Source organism: Anoplopoma fimbria, chromosome 10, assembly GCF_027596085.1.
Source record: "Anoplopoma fimbria isolate UVic2021 breed Golden Eagle Sablefish chromosome 10, Afim_UVic_2022, whole genome shotgun sequence".
NCBI classification, from domain to species: Eukaryota; Metazoa; Chordata; class Actinopteri; order Perciformes; family Anoplopomatidae; genus Anoplopoma; species Anoplopoma fimbria.
The window spans coordinates 5,823,791-5,836,872 of record NC_072458.1 but is presented as its reverse complement, the minus strand read 5'-3'; the positions used below and the strand labels follow the sequence as shown (position 1 = coordinate 5,836,872).

Here is a 13,082-nt window from a genome sequence, read left to right as displayed (position 1 = left end):
TTATTATTATTTTGTGTTTTTTACTTTTGTTGGTCTGACGTGTTATCTCAAGTAGAGCCACTAGTCAAAGAGTGTAAAATGTGAAATATCAAATCCAAGTTTTGTTTTTTTGTATTTTTTAAATTGTCCTTTGTTTTTTTGGCTTTCACATTTTTTTTTTTCCTTTTCCAGATATATTATGAGTGATTTTTAGAGAGAGGAAAAAGTCCAACACAAACAAAACATCAATTTTTTTGTACATAATCCTGTAAATCTCTTTAAATACCTGAGCCTTTTGTCTGGGGTTAAGGAATAAAGAAAGGAAGGAAGGAATAGAGGAGAGAAAACGTTCCAGAGGAGAGTGGTTGATGAAGAAAAAGCCTTACATTTCCCTTTCTTCATCCGTGTGAGTTTGACGCTTACAGGGTTGCTCTGGTTAAACGTGTATAAAAATTTTAAGTGCTGCTTATATCACTAAGAAAGAAGATATTGAGTAGCCAACGACTGCCCCCCCCCCCCCAACCTAGTTTTGTTTGTTTAGCTTTACTTTTTTAAAGAAAAGGGAAAAAGATATGTTCACAAAAAAATGGGTTTTTACATTTTCATTACTGAAAATTCAACAAATGTAGTAGCTACTCATGTTGCACTGAGCTTGCCAGTGGTGACTGTCAAGGAAAAATCCTATAATCCAGTTTGTTGGTTGTCGTCCCTCGCAGAAGACTGAACTGTTTTAGGACTATTTAATAAAATACCAAGTCGGGTGTTTTCAACATAAAAAGTGGTTGTCAAGTTTTTATGGCCTTACAATATATTTTATTCTGATGGGATTTTTTTTGTTTTTCAGTTTTCAGTTTTTTTTTTTGTTTCTTCCATTTTTCTACAGTATAAACTACTTGCTCACAGTGGGGTCTCTGGTGACTTAATTTATTAGTGCCGCATCTCGGCCTTTCCCTCCACTCGGAAAGAGAGTCTCATGTTGGTTATATTGACAGTTTTTTACTTTTGCAGTTTGTACTTAAGGTTTAATAAAAACTTACCGACAATTCACTGTCATTTCTTTCCAACCTGCTTGTGTCTCTTTGAGTGCAAATGGTTTTGACGGCATAGTAAATTTAGATTTCAAGTTCTTATCTGTGGAGTTAACATTAAATGGCCATTGCACTGAAAATTACTAAATAATTTTGTCTCATATAGTTCCTTTAGCAGTATTTAGCCGGGAGTTTAAATGGAAAGTGACAGAAAATTAATCGACAGCTATTTGGACAATTCAAAACAAGTAATTTGATGATGTCACCTTGGGCTCTAGGAACTATGGTATAGACTAATCGACCATTCAACTGATCAATAACGAAAATCATCATCATTCGTTGTTTTAAACTGTTGACAGTGAGGCCTGTGGATTATCTAGAGCAGCGGTTTTGAAAGTGGAGTTACGAGAGCCTCGGGTACTACAGAGGGTTCCAAAAAGGTAATAGAGAAAGATAATATAGATTTTTTTTTTTCTCTCTATAATTCCTCCCTTTAGTTACACAATGTCAGAATGTATGACTTTATCGGTCATGGGTTTAATACATTTTACATCCATTATCTATCCATTAACTTCTGCTTATCCGGGGCTGGGTCGCTGGGTCGCAGGCTTAGGAAGGTGTTCTAGACGTCTCTCTCCCCAGCAACGCTTTCTAGCTCCTCCTGGGTAACCACAATGTGTTCCCAGGCCAGACGAGATACCTTATCTCTGCAGCAGGTTCTGGGTCTACCCTGAGGCCTCTTACTATTTGGGCATGCCCGCAAAACCTTTAAAGGAAGGTGTCCAAGAGGCATCCTGATCAGACGATCGAACCACCTCAGCTGGCACCTTTGGACGCGAAGGAGCAACGACTCTACTCTGAGATCCCTCCGTATGTCTGCGTAGCCAACCTACGAAGGAAGCTCATATCCTCAATCTCTCGAACCGCCGATCCTCTGATTGGAGGACGACCCTGCTCTCCACTGAGCCACAGTCCCCCATTTGATGGGCAATAATGATCATAGGTGTGAGGGCTGGTACAAAGACTGACAGGTAAATCAAGAAATTTGTCTTCCAGCTCAGCTCCCTCTTCACCACAACGGTCCAGTACAACGCCCGCAGCACTGCTGACGCCGCAGCGAACCACCACTCCATCTCACGCTCCATTTAACCCTCACTCGTGAACAAGACCCTGGGATTCTTGAACTCCCTTGTTTGGGCAAGTAACTCGCTCCCAACCCAGATGGTGCAATCCACTGTTGTCCGTCAGAGAACCATGGCCTCAGACTTGAGGGTGCTGACGCTCACCTCGACCGCTTCACACTCTGCTGCAAACCGCCCAGTGCGTGCTGAAGGAGCCAACAATTCGGAGGTCCCCCAAACTGGACACTCCTCTCCCTGGTTACGCCTTGAAAAACTGCAACACAGCAGCACTCAGCCAGGGACTCATGAGCATCCCCACACCTGCCCGGCAACTCCAGAAAAGGATACAGTCCAGCCCCTTTCCGTGAGTTTGGTTCCGTCACCAGTGCTATGCGTGCCGCCCGACTCACATTGCAGCCGACCCGAATGCGTAGTGGTGGGCCCACAGGGGCGGAGGCTCCATGAAGACTTTTCGGACTTTGCTCGGCCGAGCCCCATGTGCCAAGGCCCACAATTAACTTTTGTTAATTTGACTTTTTATGGCATACTAAGGCTTTTTAATATCTTTCTTATGACATACTCCATAACTTTTTATGACTATACTATACTATGACCTTCTAAAAATGTTTTGACTTACTATAATTTACTTTTCTTGACATACTATACTATGACTTTTTTCATGAATATTTCGACATACTATAACCTTTTTTGACATAATATAATACACTGACTTTTTTTTATTTTTCGACATACTAAAGTATGACTATTCTTGACATACTATACTATGACTTTTTTGAAATACTATAGTGACTTTTTTCATTACATTTTTCGACATACAATACTATGACTTTTTTATTTACATTTTTCGACATTATACTATGCCTTTTCTGGCATTCTATTCTATGACTTTTTTGACATACTGAACTGACTGATCATGATATTTTTCAACATACTATACATTGACTATTTTGACATACTGTACTATGAGGTTTTTGACATACTAATATATTACTTTATTAATTAAATTTTTCAACATACTATATATACTATGACTTTTTTAACATACTATACTATACCTTTTTTCATTACTTTTTTTTAAATACTATACTGACTTTTTTAAAGACATTTTTAGGCATACTTTTTTTCGAAATACTAGACAGACTTTTTCGACATACTATACTATGATTACTTTACAATACTATGCTTTGACTTTTCAATTACTTTTTTTCAACACAAACTGCAAGTCCTAGGTGTTTACCTGTACAATAAACTGGACTGTACTCTACACTACTTCTACAAAAAGGGACTGCTGAGGAAAATCAAGTCTTTTTACTTTCTTGAGGATCGTCTTTGACCCTGTTGTGGCATCTTTGACTCTGTTGCGGCATCAGCCATCTTTTATTGAGTGGTCTGCTGGGGCAGCAGCATCCCGACTGCTAACAAAGAAGACTCAACAGACTGGTGAAAGATAGCTCTGTCATGGGATATCCCCACACACCAGTGGAAATGGTGGGTGAAAACAGAATCAAGGCTATCTTCCATAATAGAGACCATGTCCAACCCCTTGCAAGCCACTCTTGTGTGTGAAGGAGAGCTTCCGCAGGTCTGTCCTTCCTGATGCTGTCAGACTGCACAATCAACAATGCTCCCAATAGACCACACCCACCATAAAATGGCATATTATTAGTTAATTTATGTGCAATATCTATGTTTTCTGCTCTGCAATATCAATATTCTGTGCAATCTTGACATTTACTTTTTTATGTGCAATCACATTAGCTAAACATTGCAGTCCGATTAAATCTTATTTGGTTCACTCATTTATTGTATCTTTGATGTTTGATTCTTCATTATACTTGTTTTGTTTTTTAATCATGCCTCTTGTTGTTGCATTATCCTCTTTGCTGCTGTAATACTGAAAAAATTCCCCACTGTGGAACAGATAAAGGGTTATCTAATTGGCTTTTTTATTACTATTCTAAATACAATGCATTTTTCGACAAACTGTACTGACTTTTTAAAAATACTATACTATGACTTTTTGAACATCGTATACTATGGTTTTATCATTACAATTTTTTGACATACTATACTATGACTTTTTTCGACATATTATACTATGACTATTTTCATGAAATCTTTGAACATTCTATACTATGACTTTTTGGACATTGGACATGCTATACTATGACTTTTTGGACATGCTATACTATGACTTTTTGGACATGCTATACTATGACTTTTTCAGGAATGTTTTCTGACATACTATACTACGACTTTTTGGGAAATGCTATATTATGACTTTTTAACGTACTACACTGTCTTTTTCATGAAATTTCAATGTACTCTAGTATGACTTTTTTGACATACTGTACTATGACATTTTTCAACAAACTATACTACGTTTTTGACCTACTGTACAGACCTTTTTTTAGATACTATGGTTTTATCAAAACAATTTTTTGACATACTATACTATGACTTTTTTTTTTTCATGAAATTTCAATTTATTAAATTTTTCGACATACTATACCATGACTTTTTTTGACATATTACACTATGACCTTTTTCATAAAAAAAAATTCGACATACTATACTATGACTTTTTTCAGGAAGTATTTTAGCATACTATACTATTACTTTTTTCAATACATTTTTCGTCATACTATACTATGACTTTTTTTATGAAATTTTTCAACTTACTATACTATGACCTTTTCATGACATTTTTCGACATGAAGTATTTTAGCATACTATACTATTACACTGGAACGCACAATTGCACTTTAAAAATCATTCACCTGCCCTTCAGTCTGTCTTTCCACCTGGTTTTTAAAAATTGTATTTCATATGGTTGGTCCAGATATGTTAGCCATTAACTGCTCTCTCTCTTTTTCAGCATGCTATACTATGACTTTTTCAACATACTAAACAATGGCTTTTTTATGACTGTTTTACATACTAGACTATGACATTTTTAGTCATGCTCTATTATGAGTTTATAAAGACTTTTATTTAACTATACTTTACTTTTTTTGTGACTTTTTCTTTGGATTACTATATTATGACCTCATTCAACTTACATACTACGACCCTTGATCATATTTTTTACATAGTATACTATGGTCTTTTTAGGAATTTCTTTCACATACTATACTATGAATTTTGAAGATTTATTTCAACATGCCTTACTATGACTTTTTTTTACTATGACTTGACTTTTAACTACATACTATGTTAAGGCTTTTTATGACTTTTTGCACATACTACACTGTGACTTTTTTGACTTACTGTACTATGACCCTTAATTACATTTTTGCCATACTATCCAATTCATTTTTAATGACTTTTTGCAATATACTATGATTTTTTTTACAACATAATATATTCTTTAACCCTTAATTACTTTTTCCAACATGCTATATTTGAACTTTTATGTCTTTTTTCAACATACTATACTATGGCTGTTTATGATTTTTCTTTTTGACATGTTATATTACTTTTTTCAACATACCAAACTATGATATTTTAAGACTTATTTCAACATGCTATAAAATGGTTTATTTGTGACTTTTTCTACATACTATGCTCTGACTTTTTCTTACCATTTTTTTAGCATTCTATGCTATGATTATTTAATGACTTGTTAACACCTTTTTATCATACTATTTTATCCCTTTCTTTTTACTTTTAGCTTGGTACTAGACTGATGTTTTTCTACATACTATAAAATGACTATGAATATTTTTGACCTATTATACTGTCACTTCTTTATGGTCTTTTTTGATAAACTATATTATAACTTTTTAGGACTTTTTTCAGCTTAATAAACTCGTTGGCATTAAGTCGGAAACAACAGACAGCATTGCTTTATCTTGCCCATCCTTTTCACAGCAGCATTGGAGATCATCTTAAATGGTGTAGACAGATTGTCCGGGTAGTCACATCCCAGTCGGTCAGCAAGTCCTGGAGGACATACATTGATGACGTTATAACCCACCTCATAAACAGTCTTAATATGGTATGCCATGAAAAAGTCGAAGTATAATGTGCCACAAAAAAAGTCATAGTTGTCAAAAAACATGAAGAGGACCAACAGGCAGACAAACCCAGAAGTCTCAGTTAGTCATAGTTAGTGAGATTTTATGGCAAAGAGTCAATGGGTAAGGCAAAGGTGAGTCATAGGCATAGACAAGGGTGGGCAATAAAAAAAAGTCATAGTGTAGTACAGTTGTTTAAAAAGTGGGGTCTGTGGACCCCCAGGGGTCCTTTGGAGGGTTCCAGGGAGTGAAATAATTTATTCCCACTATAATTGCAGCAATAATTAACACAGACAGAATGTCTACTTTGGTCATGGGTTTAATTTCTGTAATTAAACATCAAAAAAGCAAAATCCTATCAGATGGTTAAGGTGTGATATACAATTAAGGAGCTGAGGGAGGGCTGTAATATGCCTAGAAATTTTACAAGGAAAAACTTGGATAGTCTCTGAGATTAAAATTATAAATTTACGGGATTATAAAGTTATTAATTTATAAGTAAAAACTCCTTAGTTGCTTCTATTATTGTAAGGATGGCCTCTGAGCAAGGTTATGGTTCAGAAAGATACATACACGGTTTTTTTCACGTTATTTCTTTGTTCTTTTTTAAACATGAATAAATACTTAGACCAAAACTAGAGACAAAAAAATTCTTATCTTTGACTACACGAAGGCTTTTGTCTTTTATTTCAGCAAAGCTAAAACTGAGGGTGTTACTCCGAACACACTGCATTACCATAGTTACCCAATGACGTTTTAAGGGGCCGTGCCCAACTGGCAGTGTGAAGAGAAAACAACACAGAAAAGGCACATAATATAACTGCTTGTGGTGACCACGGATTTTGGTGAATTATGTCCTTAGAGTTTGCTGTGGAGAGGGACATCTGGAATACTCTGCTTAGCCTGCTGTTCCTGCAACCCAGCCCCCGATAACTGGTTGAGAATGGATGAATGGAGAGTCCGCTACATTTTAAAATATTTTGGACTGGGCACATACGTAACCCAGTGCTTAACGGTGGCATTAAAAAAACTAAAAAAACTACTATTCTTCATTACCACTGTTTTGCTCAAACATCTTGTAAATGTATGACTTTATAACATTGCAGAATTGTAATACTTTTTAAGATACCACCAGAGGTACTTTAGAAAATACTTTGTTGTAAATTGGGGGGATTTAACCTTTCACAATAGAAATGGCAAAACTCTACAGTGAAAAAAACCTTATCTGTAGGCAAAAGGGGAAAACAGGTAGTACCATGACATTTGAAGTTCCACAGCAAGCAGCAGAAGGTGTGTCATATTTAATAGTAGTAAACTGTTCTTTCAGCACAGAGCTTATCACTCTATTCACACCTCAGACATTATACATGCAACATTGTTGAAGGGCCCTGTTGTTCTTCATGACCTTAATTGAAGTGCCTTTGAATGACTGGCAACACAACAACCCCAGCACATCCACTCTCAGCTTTCAAATGTCACTCAGTACAACACAAGTATTGCTTTCACTTATTTTTCAGTTGAAAAAACGTATACAGTAATAACGAATATATACTTGGTAAAATATTCTTTCCCAAGAGAAAACCCCTGTATTTCAAAGCCCTCTCCACTCTCTATCCATTTCCCCATCATGTCAGCTTTCCATTTGGTAAGAGCTCAGGCAGGACTACAAAGCAAGAGTTAGCGCACAGGGGCTATTTACATGCTCAAACCCTAAATCCTGCTAATAATGAATTGTAAAATTTGTTCCTGAAATGCTTCAATGAAAATTAAACAATGCTGGGGCAGAAACACTTATTACCGACAAGTCAGAAACTGTTGGCAGAGGAAAAGAAAAGAAGGAATAATGCTGTCACATCACACAAATGTAAACATTTCTGTACAAAAAAAATATTGATTCAGTTCAACCTTCTGGTTGTTGTCTAGTGCATATAGCACACACAGTCCGAACAGGGATTTGGTCCTCGTTCAAAAGGAGAAGATCCATTATTATTGGTCAAGGGTATGGCAATGGGTAACTCTCCTGTGTGTGTGTGTGTGTGTGTGTGTGTGTGTGTGTGTGTGTGTGTGTGTGTGTGTGTGTGTGTGTGTGTGTGTGTGTGTGTGTGTGTGTGTGTGTGTGTGTGTGTGTGTGTGTGTGTGTGTGTGTGTGTGTGTGTGTTTGTGTGTGTGTGTTCAATCATTAATAACTTGGTACCTGAACTCCATCTGTAGTCTGTAAGCTACACAGTACTATGTGGTGTGGAACCCACTGCCAGGTGACTGCCATCTATTACACCATGTTTATAAAAGCCATTGGCACTCGAGTATTTTCTAATTGGTAGCTTATATTTAAAACATTATACACCAGCTAAAGAATTGCAACAAGCTTTGGGGTTCAGCTTATCCATAAAAATGCATCCATGTGCCCCCTGCAGATATTTCATAATTTCAGAGCATTTGCTATATTAAAAGGATAATTCACCGATTTTCAACCTTTTCTATGGCTGTCCAAGTTAGGTATGCATAGGAGTGCATACCAAATTAGCACTCTGTTATTCTTCTGTATCCCAGTTACGTGGCAGTGAGGTACTTGGTATACAGAAGAACTACAGAGTGCTAATTTGGTATTTGTGGGGCGTAATACCGCTCAAAAACCTCCTTGTTCTCGATGCTTGTGTTACATTTCCAACAGCAAAAATGGCATTCCAAAATATGAGTGCGGAGGATCTATGGATGTAGATTTAACAATGTTTTGGCTCACTCAGAAATTCAGCCGTAATCTGCAAGAGAGAGGCCATTTGAGGCTGCAGCATCAGAGGGAGTATATTGTCCGTGGAGACCCATCAGAATTTGAGCTGCCGAGAGCCAACAAAGGTGCTACCTTTGCTCAAATGCCCTACGATATCAACAGAAAGGGAATAATTCTGCAGTAATGACTGTCAGCGTGGGCAGTTTTTGTTGGATGCTGTTTCAGACCACAACCCAGAGAGTGCGAGCCGTGTAACGTTTTTCTCCTCACCCACAAAGGAGTGCTGTAGGCCTTCTTCAGGATCCAGATGATAAACTTTAACAGACAACCAAGACCAACGGAGATTTTTGTCATTATGTTTTGTTAATTTAATGGTGTCTAATCCAATCCATCCATTCCATTAGGCAGGGTAAACCCTAGACAGGTCCCCAGACCATCGCAGGGCTGACACATAGAGACAGACAACCATTCACGCACACATTCACACCTACGTGCAGTCATCAATTAACCTAAGCTAACCTTGCTTATTGTTGAAACAATGGATTTTGGTGAGCTGTATTTTGTTTCTGTCAGTTTGAACTAAGTGTCCTTGACATTAACTCAGTGCTTTGAGTTAATTGTGTTATAAAATGGGCACTACAAACACACGCATATTTTATCAGTCCAGCAATAGTCAACACATTGAATAGCTTGCAGCCATAGATGCCTCCAGTGTTTTGGTTTAATGAGTGACCATGTTAACTGGTGACTCTCAGCCCAATGCGTTTGTGGTTAGTGGCATTAGCTTTTGAAAACAAAAACAGAACTTGTAGGAGTCCTGGTAAAAGCCTTCAGTCCATTTTAAATACATACTGCTCCGTGTTTGTTATCTACGCCAACCATCTACATAAGTTACTACGAGCAACCATGGACGCATTTGGGTAAAAGTCACCAGTTAACACATTTACTCCTTAAACTGAAACACCTGTTGCACTGAAACAGTTGTGATCCTGTCGGAATTTTGGAGAACTTGAGTCTGCTGTTGGAGTATCGTTTCTGACAATCGAACATGCAAAAAACTGATCATAACAGTTCTGATTTACTGCTTAAAGCTTGCTAACTCGTCTGGATAGGGGAATTCATTTTATTTACATCAGCACATTCATTCCAGGTTTTGAGCTGTTTTTATTTTTTTGAATGCCAATTTTCAATGTATTAAAAAATATATGACAAAACCTGGGCATATAAAACTAACTGCATGGCTAGATACCAATAGAGGCAATGGAGAGATTATTTTTCATACTTTGGGTGACAACATAAAACACCATAAACCTGATAGAGCTTTTGAAAGCCATTTACGTATGGTAAGTATTTGGAACAAAACAGCATCAAATCAACAGTGTCTTACACATAAATTAATGGTAACAACTGCAGTTTAGCGAATATGTAAGTGTTAGCATGAAGCATTAAAACAGCAAGAGGGACACATGGATGATTTTAGTGTATATTTCTCTTGCTTCTTACTTATCGTTCACAGGTCTCTCCTGGTCTCAACATGCACAAACACAGAAACAGAATATTACAGCATTCTCTAAATAGTTTCAAACTATTTATGTGCATGTTAAGCCATCAAATGCTATTATGCTAAATGTAACTCAAACCTAGTTTAAGAGGATTCAATTAGAATTTAAAACTCACATCAGTGGTCTTTTAAGGCAAGGTCATGTGGCAGTTAGTGCAACCTCAGTGTGTTCTCGTTCACATCTTTTTCTTCAGTATGACAATTTGAGAAGGAAGCCAATATTGTTATATATCTCAGTTTGATTTTGCAGCTCTGTGCGTTTGTGTTTAAATCCAGTCCGTGTGTCCTCAAACCTTCGGCCGGCTCGCCTCACTGTCTTTGCTGGTCTGGTCCACTTGGTCCACCCCGTCCACCAACGCGGTGTCAGGGTGCACCTCCTCTTCATCCAGGGTCACCACCACGGGTGCCCTTCTCCTCCTTCCTCCTCCACCTGATCCTCCAACCCCTCCAACTCCTCCTTGCTCAGTCTCCTCTTCCTCCTCCTCGTCATCATCCTCTTCCCCGGCCTCTGTGTCTTGGCTGGCAGAGTCGGTGCAGGTGGATGAAAGGGAAGAAAGCTTGTGGCGTAGCTCAGCCTGGGTGGGAACCTGGAGACTGATCTCTGTGGTGAAAGACTCAACATCTGGACCTGGGAAAAAGAGGAGTCCTTTAGATCAGTGATTCTCAAAGTAGGGTCCCCTGGAGTCCGTAGCACTCTTTCAGGGTGTCCCTGAATAATTTTCAAATTCATTAATTTAAATGATCATATACAATTCATAGTCATGTCACTACCTACATTCTAATACATTTTATACATGAGGAGGTTACTGTTTTATTGTCTATATTGTAAGGGGTCCTTGGTTGAAAAAGGAAACTCTGGTCTATTGTAAGTCTTTTAGCTGTCTGTCATCCGACTATGCTACAGAACAGCTAAGGTTTGGCTGTCAGTGAAAGTTTGATAGGCGTCCAAACATAGCTCAAGTATTGTTATAGTATATTATAAGCATTGTCAAATATACGGCTTATTGCTTTATCAATTAACCTGTAAACTTAAAGCCAATCAAACTTCACCAACACAAATTAAGTTGAATTATCCAATTAGTTTTACTTAATTAATCAAATTATTCACTGTGAAACAATCATGCATACTTTTTTTCAGTATACTTATGTTTGCCACTTCTGTGAATACTCTTCATACTGCAGACTTGCTTAGTATTTCAATGTAGTGTTGAATTGGGGGACACTGGACTACCATGCACATGACAGTGTTTAATTACAAGTCAGACGTTGTGAGTAACATCTATTGAAAAGCTTTATGCTTGGGCGGGGCACCTGTTAACCTTTTAGATATTTCCGTCCCAGCAAGCAAATTTGCGTTCAAAAGACGTCTGATGAAGTCCAAACATAGACCTGACGTCTAGGCTAAAACACAGCTAAATTTGTGCTGTCAGTGAAAGTGTAGTAGACGTCTAACTAAAGCCCATGCAGATATAACCTAGTCATCAATTAGACAACTATTGATACATCAGATACATATGATAGACACCAAAATAATAGCTATAGTACAAACTTTTACTCATTTTTAACTGGGTCTGGTAACAAATGCTATAACTACCAAATTGGGCTGTGATGGGTATTTTCTAATATAGCAATTTTGCAAATAAAAGACGTCTAATGGCCACATATACATAGACCTAATGTGTAGGCTAAAACTTTTTAAAAGTTTAATACTGGCATTTCACTTTTAAAAATAAAGTCATCTTCGTCCCTTGAGAGTGTGGTAGGTAAGTGGATAAGTCATTCTGCAGTGGTATATTTCTACAGTCATTGGGGTATTCAACCTTTTTTCTCTTTGAAATAAAACAAACAGTTATATATTTTTTATCATTAATTATTCCTTCTCTATCTTAAACCAACAGCTGCAAATAAAAGGCGGGCACTGTTCTAACTGTTTGAATTGCTTCATAGGTTTTGTTTGAACTTGCTAGTCGTCAACAGACATATAAAACGTTGCAGGGATTTACTTGCATCAAATTATTTTTAGATGAAGCCTGAGCTGTCAGTTAGATGTTGTAGGTTGTTCACTGTGACAAGAATTTTCCCAAGCAGATGTGGACAGATGGTGTTGGTGTATTTCGCCTAAACACTTTTCCTGTCAATCTTCTGAGTCACATATTTCTACTTCATCAAATTCTTTAAGATGGATTAGCTTTAAAAGTTTATATTACTTTAGTAATTAAGTGTTGTATGAGTTACTGAAAATTACATTTATTTAGTTTAGGTAGACATACTTTGTGTGTGTGTTTGTGGCCCCCTACCTGCGACAGGCGAGGCAGCACTGTTGTCCTCTCCCCCAGAGTGTAGAAACACATCCAGGGCTTCGTGGTCAGACATGTCCATCAGATCCATCTGCTCCAGCATGTCCACGTTAACCTCCATGGACGACATGCTTCCTATTGGCTCTGGACACAACAGGAGACAGCAAGATATTAGCCCTGCACAAAATGTAGGGAGGGCAGCAGCAAGGGGCTGAGTCCAGGAAGACAAGGACCTAGAGTTTTTTGTGATTCAAAATTTGCAATGCAGAAGCAAAGGGGCACATTCAGACTGGATGGTATTTGAAATGAGTAAGCTTTTGTACATAAC

At 37.5% G+C, this 13,082-nt stretch overlaps 1 protein-coding gene across 2 annotated transcripts in view; it reads right to left on the bottom strand.

The window, feature by feature from the left end:
• Positions 1 to 6,491: 6,491 nt before the first annotated feature.
• Positions 6,492 to 13,082, bottom strand: part of dtnbp1b (dystrobrevin binding protein 1b) — a 34,096-nt gene continuing 27,505 nt past the window's right edge. For both annotated transcript variants that reach the window (XM_054605992.1, XM_054605991.1), the window contains exons 3-4: positions 12,755 to 12,898; positions 6,492 to 11,085 (exon numbers count right to left, since the gene is read on the bottom strand). In XM_054605992.1, the coding sequence (XP_054461967.1) occupies positions 10,745 to 11,085; positions 12,755 to 12,898 (485 nt within the window). In that variant the 3' untranslated portion in view covers positions 6,492 to 10,744. The remainder of the gene's footprint in view (positions 11,086 to 12,754; positions 12,899 to 13,082) is intronic.